The following is a 22,252-nucleotide window of genomic DNA, read 5'->3' on the forward strand; positions in this document are numbered from 1 at the left end:
CGTGCGTGATCTGTTCTGACATATGGATCATGAATGCGTAAGTGAAGAAAGTACGTGACAGTGACATTCGAGTTTTACACGTAATTCCAGACAGTAAAGTCTGTAATGGACTTAAAGGAGAGTTATGTGGACCTGGCAACCCACGCAGCAGATTACTGATCAGCTGATCGATCCTGGTCACGTGGCCTCACGTCTTCAAGGCGAAAAGAGAACGTCAGAAATATCACACGAATATTTGATAAAAGGGAAGAATTGAACTAAAACTGTGGGAAATAAAATAAATGTTTACTTCAATTATAACAATTTCAAATGATAAAACGATATAAATACTTTTATATAATATTATATGTCTTGGGTTAAATACATTCTGACTGTTTTGTGACGCGCTGAATGAACATCTAAAGATGAAGCAATGTAACTTAGTTTGAAAGGAATCATAACTTATACTTTCTCTTTGATAAGATGAGATGAGATAATCCTTTATTGTCCACACATGGGGAAATTTCATTGTTGCAACGCAGTAGATACAGAGGAAAAGGACAGATCACTTGTAGGAAGTTTAAAAAACACTCTTAATAGAATAAACAAAAACTCCCATAGACAAAACCTCTCATGGACGCCTTATTTGATTTATCTTTCTTTTATTATTCATAGTTTTCTGTCGCACTGAATCACCATGGCAACTTCAGCCCTGACAACGACAAGAACACTTTTCATAACATAAATTAAGTCTTGTTTGATTGTTGATCATTGTAAATACATTTGTTTCTGCTCACAATGAACAGAACTTAATAAAATAAAGAACATTTGTCTTTGTCCTTGATATGTTTAAATATATTGTAATATTTGTAGATTTGAGTATTTACTTCTTACTAATGTCACTGGAGTATTTTGGAAAACTCGTGGTCAAGAGAACTTTCAGTCTGTACGTGGACTCTGATTTATAGATGATATACAGACAGACAGACACAGACAGACAGAGACAGACAGACAGACAGAGACAGACAGACAGAGACAGACAGACAGACAGAGACAGACAGACAGAGACAGACAGACAGACAGACAGAGACAGACAGACAGAGACAGACACAGACAGACAGAGACAGACACAGACAGACACAGACAGACAGACAGACAGACAGACAGACAGAGACAGACAGACAGAGACAGACAGACAGAGACAGACACAGACAGACAGAGACAGACAGACAGACAGACAGAGACAGACAGACAGACAGAGACAGACAGACAGACAGATACTGTGAAGCTCTAAAATAATGCACTGCAAGCCATTTGTGTAAAAATATAATTTCATTTTATTGATCAAAAATAACTATTACAAATCTGTGTTTGGTCCTGGAGCCGAGAAGCACAAACTAGAGTCATCATATCACACTAACCCCTCCCCTTGACCCCCTAACCCCTCCCCTTGACCCCCTAACCCCTCCCCTTGACCCCCTAACCCCTCCCCTTAACCCACTAACCCCTCCCCTTAAAAGCCCTTAACATCCTAACCCCTCCCCTTGACCCCCTGACCCCTCCCCTTAACCCCTAACCCCTCCCCTTGACCCCCCTAACCCCTCCCCTTGACCCCCCTAACCCCTCCCCTTGACCCCCCTAACCCCTCCCCTTGACCCCCTAACCCCTCCCCTTAACCCACTAACCCCTCCCCTTAAAAGCCCTTAACCCCTTCCCCCTCCCCTTGACCCCTTAACCCCTCCCCTTGACCCTCAGAGGACATGGACACTGAGGAGGGAATCGGTCTTAAAGCAGAAATGTTAAGTCGTTATGAAAAACAGTCATTTTCACAAATAAAACAGTTTTGTGTAAAAACCTCCAGTTTTCATCAGAACGAGGACGAGACCGAAATCAATCTCTCAATATATTATTTGTCTCAATAACATATTCAGATGATATTTCCACAAAGCGTCAGGATGTGTTCCAAATCACTTTTTATCAGCTCTTTCTGTAGATGTTTCTGACTCTAAACTCTAAACTCTACATCCACATCGTGACAGGAGCAGGATTCTGTCAGAGTTTAGTCCAATCCTCACGTCTCTTTATGCTTGTTCTGCCTGCGTTTTCCTCAGAGCTCGTCTTTTCCAGGTTTGTCCATCCCGAAAAAAGAGGACGAGAGGCCGTGAACGTCTCTGTGTCTCTTCACAAAAGCCGTGAAGGACGAGACGCAGTTCCCGATGAAGTGATCGGCGCGACCCAAAATGTACAGGTCCATCTGGGCGGAGTCGGGCTGCAGCGACACCACCTTCATCTGGAGAGCACAGCGTTCAAACGTGACAAACACAAGAGTTAGTCAGGATTAATCATGTCCGCTGGAGTGTAACAGCGCCCCCTAGTGCCATTTCTGTGTCACATCACACAGAGGGGAAAACAAAATGCGAGTCAGGCCCGATCTGAGAAATGTGATTCATATTCTGTGAAAAGATAAAGCCCAGTCACTGACACTCGTCTGAAACTTGCTGTGCTAAATGTCACATCCTTATGTCACAAATCACTCTTAATTCATCATTTTATGTTTTTAACTGAAACATGACTCGACAAAAACACTGGGAATGTAGTTCTAATAGAATCTGCTCCACCAACTTTAAGTCTGAATGTGAAACATGAGAAACAAAAAAGGGGGGCGGAGTCAGTGCTGTCTTTAGAGATGTAATAATGACCTGCAGGTTGTTCTTTTAAGGTGTTTTCATCATGTGAGTTTGTCTCCTTTAAACTGGAGCTAAAACAGTCTCATTCTCTTAATTGTCTCACACAAACCTCTCCAGAACGTTTCACTGATGATTTTACTGAGACGTTTCAGTCGCACAGACTCTGATGCTTTGGTCATTACAGGTGATTTCAATGTTCATGTGGATCATATTTGTGACAGAAACGCTAAAGAGCGTGATGCTGTCGTACTCAGCATGTGAATGGCCCCACCACAGCAGAGAGGCCCCACCCACAGCAGAGAGGCCCCACCCACAGCAGAGTGGTCCCACCCACAGCAGAGAGGCCCCACCCACAGCAGAGAGGCCCCACCCACAGCAGAGAGGCCCCACCCACAGCAGAGAGGCCCCACCCACAGCAGAGAGGCCCCACCACAGCAGAGAGGCCCCACCACAGCAGAGAGGCCCCACCCACAGCAGAGATGCCCCACCCACAGCAGAGAGGCCCCACCCACAGCAGAGAGGCCCCACCCACAGCAGAGAGGCCCCACCCACAGCAGAGAGGCCCCACCCACAGCAGAGGGCACATTCTAGATCTCATGATCACAAAGGGGGTAAATATTTCAAATGTCAATGTGGTCGATGCTGCTCTGTCCCGTCGCACCAGCGCCATATGAGGACGGTCAACAAAGTGAACCCTACTTCCACCAGAAAAGTGACAGAGTGCACCTTTAATGCCCTTGAGCCTCACCTTCCCCTTGAACGCCTTCTGGATGTCTCTGCTGTGCGACTCGGAGTCTGTGGCGATGTAAACGGAGCGAGCGGCGGTCTTCTTCACCCACAGCTTGAGCGCTCGGAGGATGTGATGCAGCTGAGGCAGACACATGGCGGCGGTGAGCGGCAGCGCCCTCTGCTTGTCGTAACCTACACACTGCGGCGACGCCATGAAGTGTGGGCCAGTGTCGCCGTCGTCCAGAAGTTTACACGCACTTTGCTGAAGGACACAGAGGAAGGACGCGGGAGGAAGGACACGGGAGGAAGGACACGGGAGGAAGGACGCGGGAGGAAGGACGCGGGAGAAAGGACGCGGGAGGAAGGACGCGGGAGGAAGGACACGGAGGAAGGACGCGGAGGAAGGACACGGAGGAAGGACACGGGAGGAAGGACGCGGGAGAAAGGACGCGGGAGGAAGGACACGGGAGGAAGGACGCGGGAGGAAGGACGCGGGAGAAAGGACGCGGGAGGAAGGACGCGGGAGGAAGGACACGGAGGAAGGACGCGGAGGAAGGACACGGAGGAAGGACACGGGAGGAAGGACGCGGGAGAAAGGACGCGGGAGGAAGGACGCGGGAGGAAGGACACGGAGGAAGGACGCGGAGGAAGGACACGGAGGAAGGACACGGAGGAAGGACACGGGAGGAAGGACGCGGGAGGAAGGACACGGGAGGAAGGACACGGGAGGAAGGACGCGGGAGGAAGGACACGGAGGAAGGACGCGGAGGAAGGACACGGAGGAAGGACACGGGAGGAAGGACGCGGGAGGAAGGACACGGGAGGAAGGACACGGGAGGAAGGACGCGGGAGGAAGGACGCGGGAGAAAGGACGCGGGAGGAAGGACGCGGGAGGAAGGACACGGAGGAAGGACGCGGAGGAAGGACACGGAGGAAGGACACGGAGGAAGGACACGGGAGGAAGGACGCGGGAGAAAGGACGCGGGAGGAAGGACGCGGGAGGAAGGACACGGAGGAAGGACGCGGAGGAAGGACACGGAGGAAGGACACGGAGGAAGGACACGGAGGAAGGACACGGAGGAAGGACACGGAGGAAGGACACGGAGGAAGGACACGGAGGAAGGACACGGAGTGTTAGTTTCTGGTGAAACCAAAAACATTCCTCATCAGGAGGATAAATCAGAGATAAATGTCCGAGTTTCCAGTCTTGATTCTCAGATTGAGAATGACTTTTCTCCAGATGAAACTGAATCGTTTTCTACAAAGATCGACTCGTAACGTCTGAATGACACAAGTGGAATTCTTCTCTCACTTTAAATCTTCTCAATCTCAAGTATAATCTTGAGTCTTAAGAGTTCTACAGTAGTTCTACAGTAGTTCTACAGTGGTTCTACAGTGGTTCTGCAGTGGTTCTGCAGCGGTTCTACAGTAGTTCTACAGTGGTTCTACAGTGGTTCTGCAGTGGTTCTGCAGTGGTTCTGCAGTGGTTCTACAGTGGTTCTGCAGTGGTTCTGCAGTGGTTCTGCAGTGGTTCTGCAGTGGTTCTGCAGCGGTTCTACAGTAGTTCTACAGTGGTTCTACAGTGGTTCTGCAGTGGTTCTGCAGTGGTTCGTGGTTCTACAGTAGTTCTGCAGTGGTTCTACAGTGGTTCGTGGTTCTGCAGTGGTTCTACAGTGGTTCTACAGTAGTTCTGCAGTGGTTCTGCAGTGGTTTTACAGTAGTTCAACAGTGGTTCTGCAGTGGTTCTACAGTAGTTCTGCAGTGGTTCTACAGTGGTTCTACAGTGGTTCTACAGCGGTTCTACAGTAGTTCTGCAGTGGTTCTACAGTGGTTCTGCAGTGGTTCTACAGTAGTTCTACAGTGGTTCTACAGTGGTTCTGCAGTGGTTCTACAGTGGTTCTACAGTGGTTCTACAGCGGTTCTACAGCAGTTCTACAGTGGTTCTACAGTGGTTCTGCAGTGGTTCTGCAGCGGTTCTGCAGTGGTTCTGCAGTGGTTCTGCAGTGGTTCTACAGTAGTTCTACAGTGGTTCTACAGTGGTTCTGCAGTGGTTCTGCAGTGGTTCTGCAGCGGTTCTACAGTAGTTCTACAGTGGTTCTACAGTGGTTCTGCAGTGGTTCTGCAGTGGTTCTGCAGTGGTTCTGCAGTGGTTCTGCAGTGGTTCGTGGTTCTACAGTAGTTCTGCAGTGGTTCTACAGTGGTTCGTGGTTCTGCAGTGGTTCTACAGTGGTTCTACAGTAGTTCTGCAGTGGTTCTGCAGTGGTTTTACAGTAGTTCAACAGTGGTTCTGCAGTGGTTCTACAGTAGTTCTGCAATGGTTCTGCAGTGGTTCTACAGTAGTTCTGCAGTGGTTCTGCAGTGGTTCTACAGTAGTTCTGCAGTAGTCCTACAGTGGTTCTGCAGTGGTTCTACAGTAGTTCTGCAGTGGTTCTACAGTGGTTCTGCAGTGGTTCTACAGTGGTTCTACAGTGGTTCTGCAGTGGTTCTGCAGTGGTTCTACAGTGGTTCTACAGTGGTTCTGCAGTGGTTCTACAGTGGTTCTACAGTAGTTCTACAGTAGTTCTGCAGTGGTTCTACAGTAGTTCTACAGTGGTTCTACAGTAGTTCTGCAGTGGTTCTACAGTGGTTCTACAGTGGTTCTACAGTGGTTCTACAGCGGTTCTACAGTAGTTCTACAGTGGTTCTGCAGTGGTTCTACAGTGGTTCTACAGCGGTTCTGCAGTAGTTCTACAGCGGTTCTACAGTAGTTCTGCAGCGGTTCTGCAGTGGTTCGTGGTTCTACAGTAGTTCTGCAGTGGTTCTACAGTGGTTCGTGGTTCTGCAGTGGTTCTACAGTGGTTCTACAGTGGTTCTGCAGTGGTTCTGCAGTGGTTCTGCAGTGGTTCTACAGTAGTTCTACAGTAGTTCTGCAGTGGTTCTACAGTAGTTCTACAGTGGTTCTACAGTAGTTCTGCAGTGGTTCTACAGTGGTTCTACAGTGGTTCTACAGCGGTTCTACAGTGGTTCTACAGCGGTTCTGCAGTAGTTCTACAGCGGTTCTACAGTAGTTCTGCAGCGGTTCTGCAGTGGTTCGTGGTTCTACAGTAGTTCTGCAGTGGTTCTACAGTGGTTCTACAGCGGTTCTGCAGTAGTTCTACAGCGGTTCTACAGTAGTTCTGCAGCGGTTCTGCAGTGGTTCGTGGTTCTACAGTAGTTCTGCAGTGGTTCTACAGTGGTTCGTGGTTCTGCAGTGGTTCTACAGTGGTTCTACAGTGGTTCTACAGTAGTTCTGCAGTGGTTCTGCAGTGGTTTTACAGTAGTTCAACAGTGGTTCTGCAGTGGTTCTACAGTAGTTCTGCAGTGGTTCTGCAGTGGTTCTACAGTAGTTCTGCAGTAGTCCTACAGTGGTTATGCAGTGGTTCTACAGTAGTTCTGCAGTGGTTCTACAGTGGTTCTGCAGTGGTTCTACAGTGGTTCTACAGTGGTTCTGCAGTGGTTCTGCAGTGGTTCTACAGTGGTTCTACAGTGGTTCTACAGTAGTTCTGCAGTGGTTCTACAGTAGTTCTGCAGTAGTCCTACAGTGGTTCTACAGTGGTTCTACAGCGGTTCTACAGTAGTTCTACAGTGGTTCTGCAGTGGTTCTGCAGCGGTTCTGCAGCGGTTCTACAGTAGTTCTACAGTGGTTCTACAGTGGTTCTGCAGTGGTTCTGCAGTGGTTCTGCAGTGGTTCTGCAGTGGTTCGTGGTTCTACAGTAGTTCTGCAGTGGTTCTACAGTGGTTCGTGGTTCTGCAGTGGTTCTACAGTGGTTCTACAGTAGTTCTGCAGTGGTTCTGCAGTGGTTCTACAGTAGTTCTGCAGTGGTTCTGCAGTGGTTCTACAGTAGTTCTGCAGTAGTCCTACAGTGGTTCTGCAGTGGTTCTACAGTAGTTCTGCAGTGGTTCTACAGTGGTTCTGCAGTGGTTCTACAGTGGTTCTGCAGTGGTTCTGCGGTGGTTCTGCAGTGGTTCTACAGTAGTTCTGCAGTGGTTCTACAGTAGTTCTACAGTGGTTCTACAGTAGTTCTGCAGTGGTTCTACAGTGGTTCTACAGTGGTTCTACAGTGGTTCTACAGTGGTTCTACAGCGGTTCTACAGTAGTTCTACAGTGGTTCTGCAGTGGTTCTACAGTGGTTCTACAGCGGTTCTGCAGTAGTTCTACAGCGGTTCTACAGTAGTTCTGCAGCGGTTCTGCAGTGGTTCGTGGTTCTACAGTAGTTCTGCAGTGGTTCTACAGTGGTTCGTGGTTCTGCAGTGGTTCTACAGTGGTTCTACAGTGGTTCTACAGTGGTTCTACAGTAGTTCTGCAGTGGTTCTGCAGTAGTTCTACAGTAGTTCTGCAGTAGTTCTGCAGTAGTCCTACAGTGGTTCTGCAGTGGTTCTACAGTAGTTCTGCAGTGGTTCTACAGTGGTTCTGCAGTGGTTTTACAGTGGTTCTACAGTGGTTCTGCAGTGGTTCTGCAGTGGTTCTACAGTGGTTCTGCAGTGGTTCTACAGTAGTTCTACAGTAGTTCTGCAGTGGTTCTACAGTAGTTCTACAGTGGTTCTACAGTAGTTCTGCAGTGGTTCTACAGTGGTTCTACAGTGGTTCTACAGTGGTTCTACAGCGGTTCTACAGTAGTTCTACAGTGGTTCTGCAGTGGTTCTACAGTGGTTCTACAGTGGTTCTACAGTGGTTCTACAGCGGTTCTACAGTAGTTCTACAGTGGTTCTGCAGTGGTTCTACAGTTGTTCTACAGCGGTTCTGCAGTAGTTCTACAGCGGTTCTACAGTAGTTCTGCAGCGGTTCTGCAGTGGTTCGTGGTTCTACAGTAGTTCTGCAGCGGTTCTACAGTGGTTCGTGGTTCTGCAGTGGTTCTACAGTGGTTCTACAGTGGTTCTACAGTGGTTCTACAGTAGTTCTGCAGTGGTTTTACAGTAGTTCAACAGTGGTTCTGCAGTGGTTCTACAGTAGTTCTGCAGTAGTCCTACAGTGGTTCTGCAGTGGTTCTACAGTAGTTCTGCAGTGGTTCTACAGTGGTTCTGCAGTGGTTCTACAGTGGTTCTACAGTGGTTCTGCAGTGGTTCTGCAGTGGTTCTACAGTGGTTCTACAGTGGTTCTACAGTGGTTCTGCAGTGGTTCTACAGTAGTTCTGCAGTGGTTCTACAGTAGTTCTACAGTGGTTCTACAGTAGTTCTGCAGTGGTTCTGCAGTGGTTCTACAGTGGTTCTGCAGTGGTTCTACAGTAGTTCTACAGTGGTTCTACAGTAGTTCTGCAGTGGTTCTACAGTGGTTCTACAGTGGTTCTACAGTGGTTCTACAGTGGTTCTGCAGTGGTTCTACAGTGGTTCTGCAGTGGTTCTGCAGTGGTTCTACAGTGGTTCTGAAGTGGTTCTGCAGTGGTTCGTGGTTCTACAGTAGTTCTGCAGTGGTTCTACAGTGGGTCGTGGTTCTGCAGTGGTTCTACAGTGGTTCTGCAGTGGTTCTACAGTGGTTCTACAGTAGTTCTGCAGTGGTTCTGCAGTGGTTTTACAGTAGTTCAACAGTGGTTCTGCAGTGGTTCTAGAGTAGTTCTGCAGTGGTTCTGCAGTGGTTCTACAGTAGTTCTGCAGTAGTCCTACAGTGGTTCTGCAGTGGTCCTACAGTGGTTCTGCAGTGGTTCTACAATAGTTCTGCAGTGGTTCTACAGTGGTTCTGCAGTGGTTCTACAGTGGTTCTACAGTGGTTCTGCAGTGGTTCTACAGTGGTTCTGCAGTGGTTCTGCAGTGGTTCGTGGTTCTACAGTGGTTCTGCAGTGGTTCGTGGTTCTACAGTGGTGCTGCAGTGGTGCTGCAGTGGTTCTGCAGTGGTTCTACAGTGGTTCTGCAGTGGTTCTACAGTGGTTCTACAGTGGTTCTGCAGTGGTTCGTGGTTCTACAGTAGTTCTGCAGTGGTTCTGCAGTGGTTCTACAGTGGTTCTGCAGTGGTTCTGCAGTGGTTCTGCAGTGGTTCTACAGCAGTTCTACAGTAGTTCTACAGTGGTTCTACAGTAGTTCTACAGTAGTTCTGCAGTGGTTCTACAGTAGTTCTACAGTGGTTCTACAGTAGTTCTACAGTGGTTCTGCAGTAGTTCTACAGTTGTTCTACAGTAGTTCTGCAGTAGTTCTGCAGTGGTTCTGCAGTAGTTCTGCAGTAGTTCTACAGTGGTTCTGCAGTGGTTCTGCAGTGGTTCTACAGTAGTTCTGCAGTGGTTCTGCAGTGGTTCTACAGTGGTTCTGCAGTGGTTCTACAGTAGTTCTACAGTAGTTCTACAGTGGTTCTGCAGTGGTTCTGCAGTGGTTCTACAGTGGTTCTACAGTGGTTCTGCAGTGGTTCTACAGTAGTTCTACAGTGGTTCTACAGTAGTTCTGCAGTGGTTCTACAGTGGTTCTACAGTGGTTCTACAGTAGTTCTGCAGTGGTTCTACAGTAGTTCTACAGTGGTTCTACAGTAGTTCTACAGTGGTTCTACAGTAGTTCTACAGTGGTTCTGCAGTGGTTCTACAGTGGTTCTACAGTGGTTCTGCAGTGGTTCTACAGTAGTTCTACAGCGGTTCTACAGTAGTTCTACAGCGGTTCTGCAGTGGTTCTACAGTGGTTCTGCAGTGGTTCTGCAGTGGTTCTACAGCGGTTCTGCAGTGGTTCTACAGCGGTTCTGCATTAGTTCTACAGCGGTTCTACAGTGGTTCTACAGTGGTTCTACAGTGGTTCTGCAGTGGTTCTACAGTAGTTCTGCAGTGGTTCTGCAGTGGTTCTACAGTGGTTCTGCAGTGGTTCTGCAGTGGTTCTGCAGTGGTTCTACAGTGGTTCTGCAGTGGTTCCAGGGGCCCTCACCCAGTCTGAGCCGATCCTCAGGTGGACTCCCACAAAAGGCCTTGTCAGGAGCTTCTGGATCTGCCCCTCTCCTTCCTCCTCCATCTTCTGGGACCAGACCACAAACCTCTGCAGACCCACGTGCTCCTGCAGGACCGGGAACTGAGCCGGGGCCCCGGGCAGGGCCAGGACCGGGTGGACCGATGCGGGGAACCTGGACGCCAGAGAAAAGAGCCTGAACCCACTGCAGTGTCGGGAGTTCATATCCCGACTGACAATTTACTGCATGTCCTCCCTCTGAGGGACCGACCCCCGACCCGGGGACTGAACCGGGGACTGAACCGGGGACTGAACCAAGACTAAAACAGGGACTAAAACAGGACTTTTATTGCCACATCTTTAGCTTTAAGGCCCTTCGGGGCCGACATGTTTCCGACTTCCTCATGAAATAAAACCATTTTTAAAACACTTTTTTTCCGCCCACTGTTTTTGGAACATTATTGTCCAACATAAAATTACATTGAAGACACGTTTATTACGAGGTTGTTAGCATGTATGCTAATGTAGCGCTAATCGAACGTCTGCTCTGGTGTTACTCTCGTCTGCTCAAGCGGTGGGTCCTGGTCTTTTATAGTTTGTGTTTGGAGGCTAACGCTAACTCCGAGGCTAACGCTAATGGCTAACGCTAACTCTGAGGCTAACGCTAACGCTAACTCTGAGGCTAATATTTGACCTGGTTTATGGTCTCATGGAGCCATTATTCAACTCAATTAAAGAGCTTTAAAACATAAGTTAATGTGACGCTTATGGAGCCAAAAGCAAACTAATAATGACAAGTTTAGGAGTTTGATTCTTGTCCTGCTCCGTCTGAAACACGGGTTCGTACTTCTTGATCCACTGCTGCGTGTGGTACGAGTTGAAGGAAATGCCTCCGAACAAAACCGACTGGTCAAACTCCACCCCCACGTGGTCCCAGAACGGGCCGAACGGGTTTCCATCCTGCAAAACACATGACACCAGGTTACACCGCGTGGAGCCACCAGAGGGCAGCGTTTACACCGCGTGGAGCCACCAGAGGGCAGCGTTTACATGTGTCCTCGTAAATGCCGCGGTCTCATTGTGGCGAAAGTGAAGACTGAAGCGACCGAGTCAAGTTGTTTAGAACAAAAACTGTCGATGTGGAAGAACCACACCCCCCCACACCACCTTGTGTCAGATGCTGTAAACAGTATTTATTTTGTATCTAAGAAACATAATTATATTGAATTAAACAGTTTTAAACATCATGATCTCTGGTTTTTATGATTCAGTATTTGTGCTCTTCATGTCAAATAACAGATAAAAGTACTGTACATTGTGCTAATAACCAGGTTTAAAACAACACTTTTATCTTGTTCTTATGACGCCGCGATGCCGCGCGCGCTTGTGGGCCCCTGAAATTGTTGGGAGGCCCCTAACTTTTTTAGGTAGGGGGGGCCCCCCTGGCCCCTCACTTAGAAAATCTATTTCTTAGCCTGTTGAAGAACATAAACCTGAACAGAGCAGAGAAACATCTCTGCCACAGGAGTGTCACCTTCATGGGGCAGGTCTTCTTGTCTTGGCTCCTCTGAGCTGCCGTCTCGTAGCAGAAGGCCTTTCTTTGTCCCGGGGGCCAGTGCTTAGGGGCCAGTTTCTCCATAAAATCCTCCAAACTGACGACGCGGTGAAACTCAGACAGAGCCTCGAGCCGGAAGAACTCACTGTACGGAACGTGCACCTGAAGAACACCACACACCTGAGATTATACAAGAACCTGAAGAACACCACACACCTGAGATTATACAAGAACCTGAAGAACACCACACAAGAACCTGAAGAACACACCTGAGATTATACAAGAACCTGAAGAACACCACACACCTGAGATTATACAAGAACCTGAAGAACACCACACAAGAACCTGAAGAACACACCTGAGATTATACAAGAACCTGAAGAACACACCTGAGATTATACAAGAACCTGAAGAACACCACACAAGAACCTGAAGAACACACCTGAGATTATACAAGAACCTGAAGAACACACCTGAGATTATACAAGAACCTGAAGAACACCACACAAGAACCTGAAGAACACACCTGAGATTATACAAGAACCTGAAGAACACCACACAAGAACCTGAAGAACACACCTGAGATTATACAAGAACCTGAAGAACACACCTGAGATTATACAAGAACCTGAAGAACACCACACAAGAACCTGAAGAACACACCTGAGATTATACAAGAACCTGAAGAACACCACACAAGAACCTGAAGAACACACCTGAGATTATACAAGAACCTGAAGAACACCACACAAGAACCTGAAGAACACACCTGAGATTATACAAGAACCTGAAGAACACCACACAAGAACCTGAAGAACACACCTGAGATTATACAAGAACCTGAAGAACACACCTCAGATTATACAAGAACCTGAAGAACACGACACAAGAACCTGAAGAACACACCTGAGATTATACAAGAACCTGAAGAACACACCTCAGATTATACAAGAACCTGAAGAACACGACACAAGAACCTGAAGAACACACCTGAGATTATACAAGAACCTGAAGAACACACCTCAGATTATACAAGAACCTGAAGAACACGACACAAGAACCTGAAGAACACGACACAAGAACCTGAAGAACACGACACAAGAACCTGAAGAACACACCTGAGATTATACAAGAACCTGAAGAACACACCTCAGATTATACAAGAACCTGAAGAACACGACACAAGAACCTGAAGAACACGACACAAGAACCTGAAGAACACGACACAAGAACCTGAAGAACACAACACAAGAACCTGAAGAACACGACACAAGAACCTGAAGAACACACCTCAGATTATAAAAGAACCTGAAGAACACGACACAAGAACCTGAAGAACACACCTGAGATTATACAAGAACCTGAAGAACACCACACAAGAACCTGAAGAACAGACCTGAGATTATACAAGAACCTGAAGAACACCACACACCTGAGATTATACAAGAACCTGAAGAACACCACACAAGAACCTGAAGAACACACCTCAGATTATACAAGAACCTGAAGAACACGACACAAGAACCTGAAGAACACCACACAAGAACCTGAAGAACACAACTCAGATTATAAAAGAACCTGAAGAACACGACACAAGAACCTGAAGAACACACCTGAGATTATACAAGAACCTGAAGAACACCACACAAGAACCTGAAGAACACGACACACCTGAGATTATACAAGAACCTGAAGAATACACATCAGATTATACAAGAACCTGAAGAACACGACACAAGAACCTGAAGAACACGACAAGAACCTGAAGAACACGACACAAGAACCTGAAGAACACGACACAAGAACCTGAAGAACACGACACAAGAACCTAAAGCACACCTGAGATTATACAAGAACCTGAAGAACACGACACAAGAACCTGAAGAACACGACACAAGAACCTGAAGAACACGACACAAGAACCCGAAGAACCCGACACAAGAACCTGAAGAACACGACACAAGAACCTAAAGAACACACCTGAGATTATACAAGAACCTGAAGAACACGACACAAGAACCTAAAGAACACACCTGAGATTATACAAGAACCTGAAGAACACGACACAAGAACCTAAAGAACACACCTGAGATTATACAAGAACCTGAAGAACACGACAAGAACCTGAAGAACACGACACAAGAACCTGAAGAACACGACACAAAAACCTGAAGAACACGACACAAGAACCTGAAGAACACGACACAAGAACCTGAAGAACACGACACAAGAACCTGAAGAACACACCTCAGATTATAAAAGAACCTGAAGAACACGACACAAGAACCTGAAGAACACACCTGAGATTATACAAGAACCTGAAGAACACCACACAAGAACCTGAAGAACAGACCTGAGATTATACAAGAACCTGAAGAACACCACACACCTGAGATTATACAAGAACCTGAAGAACACCACACAAGAACCTGAAGAACACACCTCAGATTATACAAGAACCTGAAGAACACGACACAAGAACCTGAAGAACACCACACAAGAACCTGAAGAACACAACTCAGATTATAAAAGAACCTGAAGAACACGACACAAGAACCTGAAGAACACACCTGAGATTATACAAGAACCTGAAGAACACCACACAAGAACCTGAAGAACACGACACAAGAACCTGAAGAACACCACACAAGAACCTGAAGAACACAACTCAGATTATAAAAGAACCTGAAGAACACGACACAAGAACCTGAAGAACACACCTGAGATTATACAAGAACCTGAAGAATACACATCAGATTATACAAGAACCTGAAGAACACGACACAAGAACCTGAAGAACACGACAAGAACCTGAAGAACACGACACAAGAACCTGAAGAACACGACAAGAACCTGAAGAACACGACACAAGAACCTGAAGAACACGACACAAGAACCTGAAGAACACGACACAAGAACCTAAAGCACACCTGAGATTATACAAGAACCTGAAGAACACGACACAAGAACCTGAAGAACACGACACAAGAACCTGAAGAACACGACACAAGAACCCGAAGAACCCGACACAAGAACCTGAAGAACACGACACAAGAACCTAAAGAACACACCTGAGATTATACAAGAACCTGAAGAACACGACACAAGAACCTAAAGAACACACCTGAGATTATACAAGAACCTGAAGAACACGACACAAGAACCTAAAGAACACACCTGAGATTATACAAGAACCTGAAGAACACGACACAAGAACCTGAAGAACACGACAAGAACCTGAAGAACACGACACAAGAACCTGAAGAACACGACACAAGAACCTGAAGAACACGACACAAGAACCTAAAGCACACCTGAGATTATACAAGAACCTGAAGAACACGACACAAGAACCTGAAGAACACGACACAAGAACCTGAAGAACACGACACAAGAACCTGAAGAACACGACACAAGAACCTGAAGAACACGACACAAGAACCTAAAGAACACACCTGAGATTATACAAGAACCTGAAGAACACGACACAAGAACCTAAAGAACACACCTGAGATTATACAAGAACCTGAAGAACACGACAAGAACCTGAAGAACACGACACAAGAACCTGAAGAACACGACACAAAAACCTGAAGAACACGACACAAGAACCTGAAGAACACGACACAAGAACCTGAAGAACACGACATGAACCTGAAGAACACGACACAAGAACCTGAAGAACACTCACGTTGGTAAACGGCGGCGTGTGATGGCGGTAAACAATCCACGGAGGAACCGCCAGGGTCCGGTTCAACATCTTTGCAAACGCCAGAGATCCAAGGAAGTGATCGGCCTGGTTCCCAAAGCGACCTGAGGAGAACAAGCAACGAGCTGAGAACAAGCAACAAGAGTGTCATTGTTCCTCACACAGATCTTCAGAGTGTCATTGTTCCTCACACAGATCTTCAGTGTCATTGTTCCTCACACAGATCTTCAGAGTGTCATTGTTCCTCACACAGATCTTCAGCGTGTCATTGTTCCTCGCACAGATATTCAGTGTGTCATTGTTCCTCACACAGATCTTCAGTGTCATTGTTCCTCACACAGATCTTCAGAGTGTCATTGTTCCTCACACAGATCTTCAGCGTGTCATTGTTCCTCACAGATCTTCAGCGTGTCATTGTTCCTCACAGATCTTCAGCGTGTCATTGTTCCTCACAGATCTTCAGAGTGTCATTGTTCCTCACACAGATCTTCAGAGTGTCATTGTTCCTCACACAGATCTTCAGTGTCATTGTTCCTCACACAGATCTTCAGAGTGTCATTGTTCCTCACACGGATCTTCAGCGTGTCATTGTTCCTCACAGATCTTCAGCGTGTCATTGTTCCTCACAGATCTTCAGAGTGTCATTGTTCCTCACACGGCTCTGCAGAGTGTCATTGTTCCTCACACGGATCTTCAGAGTGTCATTGTTCCTCACACAGATCTTCAGTGTGTCATTGTTCCTCACACGGCTCTGCAGAGTGTCATTGTTCCTCACACAGATCTTCAGAGTGTCATTGTTCCTCACACAGATCTTCAGAGTGTCATTGTTCCTCACACAGATCTTCAGTGTCATTGTTCCTCACAGATCTTCAGAGTGTCATTGTTCCTCACACGGCTCTGCAGAGTGTCATTGTTCCTCACACGGCTCTGCAGAGTGTCATTGTTCCTCACAGATCTTCAGCGTGTCATTGTTCCTCACAGATCTTCAGAGTGTCATTGTTCCTCACACAGATCTTCAGAGTGTCATTGTTCCTCACACAGATCTTCAGTGTCATTGTTCCTCACACAGATCTTCAGAGTGTCATTGTTCCTCACACGGATCTTCAGCGTGTCATTGTTCCTCACAGATCTTCAGCGTGTCATTGTTCCTCACAGATCTTCAGAGTGTCATTGTTCCTCACACGGCTCTGCAGAGTGTCATTGTTCCTCACACGGATCTTCAGAGTGTCATTGTTCCTCACACAGATCTTCAGTGTGTCATTGTTCCTCACACGGCTCTGCAGAGTGTCATTGTTCCTCACACAGATCTTCAGAGTGTCATTGTTCCTCACACAGATCTTCAGAGTGTCATTGTTCCTCACACAGATCTTCAGTGTCATTGTTCCTCACAGATCTTCAGAGTGTCATTGTTCCTCACACGGCTCTGCAGAGTGTCATTGTTCCTCACACGGATCTTCAGAGTGTCATTGTTCCTCACACAGATCTTCAGTGTGTCACTTTTCTGCAGGCTCGTTTCTATGGAGATGTCACACTTTTACACCCACATAAACACAGACTGGGACGTCTCTCCACAGATCTGACCTGTAACCTGGGCTTTAAACATAATTAAAGTGTTTTATTTCAGATTCTAGAGACGCAGCATCAGAAATAACAGTGTTTTGAGCTTTGACTCGCTCTAAAACTCCTCTTTTCAGGCTCAGCTCTGCACTTTAGACACACATAAAGTTTCGTGTTGGAGCTTTTCTGGTCCCGGTGACGCGTGGCGCATGCGCACTCACCCATGCACGGACAGTACAGCACGTATCCGCTCTCGTCCCACCGGAAAGTCCAGCTCGAGCGCAAGAGACTCAAGAAAAGTGTGATTCTGAGGCTGAGGCGGTGAAACGCGGCTCCTGCGGCCGCCATTGTGGTTCAAGTCCTGTCCCAGCTTTGCGAGCGCTGTTTGGCCGTGCGTCGCTGCGCCGTGCGTCGCCCTCTGCTGGAGCGGCGGGGCAGGTGCAGTTTCATCACGTGTTTGTAAAGATTTAAAGCAACAATGACCTTATTTTGCATTTATTTACTTAAAGAACATTGACTGTAAGTGTCATTTTGGCTTTTATTTTACACTGTATTTATTATTTAATGTTTTGCATTTGTGAACTGATCTTTATTTACATCCTAAAGTACAATAATCATTGAATATTAAAGGTGGTATGGACGATTTTTTTCAGCAATTTTTTTTATCATATTTCCTCGTGGCGTGGATAAATCATTTGTCCTGTCACGTATCAATCATAAAACGCACCTACCGCTCACCTGCAGCCGCGTGCGGGTCGTGCCGACGTTTCCGCGTGCCTAAGCGCATGGATCTATCATAATATAGTTCCCTCAGTGTACGGGGCAAAATGAAGACGGAGAAAGACAGTTCGAGCTGACGCAGAAGTGACAGAAATCTACGGGAGACGAGCGATGTGATGCGCTCCGTTGTGCTAATAAACAAACGCACGTGTGTGTTTTATCAGTCCACACGGGGGAGGGCGCAAGCGCACTTCGGCCTGCGTTCTCAAATCGCCGAAAAATCGTCCATACCGCCTTTAATATGATGTAAGAAAATACAAAGTGGGGAAATTGGGAGTTTTTACCGTGTTTATGATTCAGTGTCGAAACAGAGGAATTATTTTACGTGTCAATTCTTATTTCATTTTACATTAGGCTGCCCCAAATAAACTGTCTGTTTGCTGTAACCCGAGTCAACATTTTTCAAGTGGCTCGGTCGGTCGGCAAATTCTTATTTTTTTTTACTTTGAAGGCAAAAAAAAAGATCAAAATTTTGTCATTTTTTGAGTGGGAGTGACCACCAGGGGTCAGGCTTCAACAGTCAATGACGGAAAACGTCTCTATCAACCCGATCGGGGGATTTTAAGATATTTCAATGTTGTACGTTGTTATCCTTTATTTTGGTAACTAAGGCGAGCGGGGGGAACATGCGGGTGACACGGGCGCCGCCATGTTTGTTGTGATGACGCTGCTGGGCGTGTTTCAATCCCAGAATGCATTTGCGCAAGTCAAATTTCACACCCTGACAGAGCGTGACATTACTATGGACATGTCAGTGGTGATGGTTCTAGGGTTCTGCAGGAAGGAGGATTGACTCAGGTGGATGATCTCAATAGTGCAATTGTCTCGCTCATCACGCAGTCAGCGGTAGGCACGATTCCTAAGAGTGGTGGTGGTGGACATAGGAAGCGGGTGCCGTGGTGGAATGAAGCATGTGGTCATGCTGTTAGGGCGAGAAATGCGGCGTTTCGCCGGCTAAGGGTTACCCACACTGAGGGTGCCCTCATTGACTACAAGAGGGCCCGCGCTGTTGTGCGGAAAACTGTAAGAACGGCCAAGAGTGCCTATTGGAGGCGGTATTGTTCCAAAATTGGGAGAGAAACGCGTCTCGGGGATGTTTGGGGGATGATTAAGCGGATGCATGGGGTTGAGCGCCGTCATGGGACCCCGGTCCTAATACTGAATGGTGTTGAAGCAGTCAGCGACGTTGACAAAGCTGAACTGTTGGCCAGCACCTTTGTGTCGGTGCACAGCTCTGACAATCTCTCACCTGCGGAAAGGCACTACAGGGAGAGTACTCTGGCCCAGAATTCTGAGCTGATTGGGCACCAGCCTTCGACTCAAGATGACGTTGACCTTCCGTTTAGTTTGTTTGAGCTAAGGAGAGCACTTTCTAAGGCGAAACAGACAGCCCCGGGTAAAGATGAGGTGTGCTATGACATGCTCTCTCATTTGACTGATGACACGCTTGGGCTAGTCCTGGGTCTTTTAAACCGTGTTTGGGATTCAGGTTGTGTTCCATCTGCGTGGAAACAGTCTACGGTGGTGCCGGTTCTGAAGCCGGGTAGGCCAGCGTCTGACCCTTCAAGTTATAGGCCGATTGCCTTGACGTCGCAGCTCGGGAAAACGATGGAGCGCATGGTTACCGAGCGGTTGGATTACTTCTTGGAGAGTCAGGGTTTGCTTCTCGCGCATCAGAGTGGTTTCCGTAGGGGCAGGAACACCATGGATTCCGTGTTGTGTTTGGAATCTGATATCCAGCTGGCCAGGGCTCAGAAAGAAAAGGTTATTGCGGTGCTCTTCGATGTAGAGAAGGCGTACGATATGGTTTGGAAGGATGGGCTCCTCATTAAGCTGCGGAAGTGTGGTGTGAAGGGTAAACTGTTTAACTGGGTCCGGAGCTTTCTGTCTGGCCGGCGTATCCAAACCAGAGTGGGCGCTGCTTACACTGGGGTCTATGGGGTGGAGAATGGGATCCCGCAGGGGAGTGTGTGTAGCCCTATCTTGTTCAATGTTATGATTAAGGACATCTTTGACGACGTGGATGGGTCTGTTGGGAGGAGCCTTTATGCTGACGATGGCGCTCTATGGGTGAGAGGGAGGAATCTCCGGTTTTACGAGGCGAAACTGCAAAGGGCAATACAGCAGGTGGAGCAGTGGACCCTGAAGTGGGGGTTTAAACTGTCCGTATGGAAGTCTCAAGTGATCTGTTTCTTCAATGGGCATAGGGACGTCTCCCTTCGACTGCATGGGCAGGTGCTCGAACAGGTCAGGGAGGTGAGGTTCTTGGGGGTCACCTTTGACGAGAGGCTTAGTTGGCGTCGGCACATTGATGAGGTCAGTGGTAAATGCAAAAGGGTGAATAACTTGCTTTGTTGTCTATCCGGCCAGGACTGGGGGGCCAGCAGAAGGTCGCTCCTGGGTATTTATCGGGCCGTCATGAGGGCGGCTATTGATTATGGCTGTATAGCCTACATGTCTGCGGCTGAGACTAACTTAAAGAAGCTTGATGTGGAGCAAGCCCAGGCCTTGCGCATCTGCTGTAGGTCTTTTAGGACCTCCCCTGTCTCGGCGCTGCAGGTTGAGTTGGGGGAATTGCCGTTGCGGCTCCGGAGGCTAGAACTTCTGTTGGCTTACTGGGTGAATGTGCAAGGTCATACGAGCTCTCACCCGGTAAGGGACTTTCTCAGGGTTGATGGGGGGCAGAGTGAGGCTGGCGGTATGGTTTTCAGCCAGGTAGGAAATGCGAAGGCGCGGCTTGCGGGTTAGCTTGCATGGCAAGCTTAGAGGAGTCGCTGGGAGGGCACCGCAGTTTGCCGTTCAAGCGATCATTGATAAGCACTCAGGTGATGTGTTTATTTATACCGACGGGTCTAGGGATCCTGAGAGTGGGCGTACTGGCGCCGCTTATTTTGTGCCTGACCTGGGGCTGGCGGTCAAGAGGAGGTTGACAGATCGCCTTTCTGTTTTCACGTCGGAACTCATAGCGATACGGTTGGCATTGGAATGGGCGGAATCTGCTTTGCATTGTGGTGGCCTCTGACAGCCTTTCTGCATTGCAAAGCATTAAATCTGGGAAATCGGATTGCAGACAGGATGTGTTGAATGGCATCTTCTGTCTGATGCTCTCCCTGTCCAGGAAGGATGTGAGGGTTTCCTTCATTTGGGTCCCTGCGCATGTGGGGGTGGATGGTAACGAAATGGCTGATGCACTGGCTAAGCGTTCCCTTAGGCGGCCATCAATTGATGTGGCGGTTGAGTTAAGCAAATCTGAAGTCAAGCCCGTTATCAAGAGTCATGTGGTCGGCCTTTGGCAGGAATTTTGGAGCCACTGTGTTACTGGACGGCATCTCTATCACATACAGGGTAGTGTGGGTCCTTGCGGGTCTATGGGCAGGAACGCGTAGGAGGAAAGGGCCTTCGCCCGCATGAGGATTGGCCATGCTGGACTCAGTTGGTCACTGAGTAGGATAGGCAAGCATCCGACCGGTCTGTGTGGTCACTGTCGGGTGCCAGAGACTGTCGAGCATGTGCTGATTTGCTGTGAGGCTTATGATAGGGAAAGGGCCGGGTTGGCCTTGTGGTTTCGGAATAATGGGCGGGAGTTCAATCTGCGGAACGTTCTGGCGATCCAGTCACAGGGTTTGTGTCAGGCTGTGGTTGCTTACTTATGTAGCACAGGGCTGGGTAAACGTTTATAGAGGTGGGGGGTGTTGGAGACTGAGCCGAGGATGAGGAGCAAGAGGATGTTCTAACGCGCTTTGACTTCATGGGCCTAGAAACGCCAAAGTGATGGAAGAAGGACTTCTAAAGGATAAAACGACAAAGACGTCCCATGACCTCATGGGCTTTGTAAAACAACAAAGACGTCCCATGACCTCATGGGCTTTGTACTTCCAAAGCACCGAACGTCAAAGAGGGAGAGGAAGATGAAGAAGAGTCTCCCTGGAATAAAGCCGGTTGGTCTCTTTATGGTGGATGTTGGGGGTGGGGGTGGTCTCCTGTCCTCGCCCAGTCTCGTAGACGCACGGCTACCAAGCGGCGACATCAGTGGACATATTAAAGCCTATAGAATGAAGCCTGAAGAATAAAGCTGTACGGTGGAAGCACCGAACGTCAAAGAAGGAGAGGAAGATGAAGAAGAGTCTCCCTGGAATAAAGCCGGTCACAAAGACATATCATGACCTCATGGGCTTTGTAACACCAAAGCAATGGAAGGAGTACTTTTACGGACTACGACAGAGTCTGAGGACTACGACGACAGAGTCTGAGGACTACGACAAAGTCTGAGGAATAAAGTCTGGCGGTAATGCAACACTTGGATGCCAACCGCCATAAAACAACAACAACAACAACATGGTGGATGTTGTAAACTGTGCTGCTCAGACTCAAAGCAGAACTGAAAGGATCAGG

At 47.9% G+C, this 22,252-nt stretch overlaps 1 protein-coding gene across 1 annotated transcript; it reads right to left on the reverse strand.

Moving 5' to 3' along the window:
* Nucleotides 1-1,786: 1,786 nt before the first annotated feature.
* LOC140350629 (GDP-fucose protein O-fucosyltransferase 1-like) lies at nucleotides 1,787-17,449 on the reverse strand. Its single transcript, XM_072436192.1, has 7 exons — nucleotides 17,302-17,449; nucleotides 15,506-15,627; nucleotides 11,794-11,976; nucleotides 11,107-11,219; nucleotides 10,242-10,434; nucleotides 3,415-3,657; nucleotides 1,787-2,269 (listed from the first exon to the last, which is right to left on the reverse strand). Exons 1-7 carry the CDS (start codon nucleotides 17,426-17,428, stop codon nucleotides 2,087-2,089), a joined length of 1,164 nt encoding a protein of 387 aa, XP_072292293.1. The 5' UTR covers nucleotides 17,429-17,449; the 3' UTR covers nucleotides 1,787-2,086.
* Nucleotides 17,450-22,252: the final 4,803 nt, after the last annotated feature.

This window comes from Eucyclogobius newberryi, unplaced genomic scaffold (assembly GCF_026437365.1).
Source record: "Eucyclogobius newberryi isolate DKJ021-1_F unplaced genomic scaffold, fEucNew1.0.hap1 SCAF_77, whole genome shotgun sequence".
NCBI lineage: Eukaryota > Metazoa > Chordata > Actinopteri > Gobiiformes > Gobiidae > Eucyclogobius > Eucyclogobius newberryi.

Excerpts from the sequence above, each read along its gene's own strand:
- LOC140350629 (XM_072436192.1), bottom strand. The coding sequence starts at position 17,428 with ATGGCGGCCGCAGGAGCCGCGTTTCACCGCCTCAGCCTCAGAATCACA. Across the intron at positions 11,977-15,505 it reads ACACGCCGCCGTTTACCAAC|GTGCACGTTCCGTACAGTGA; the intron begins GTGAGTGTTCTT and ends GGTGTTCTTCAG. Across the intron at positions 2,270-3,414 it reads AGAAGGCGTTCAAGGGGAAG|ATGAAGGTGGTGTCGCTGCA; the intron begins GTGAGGCTCAAG and ends TGTGCTCTCCAG.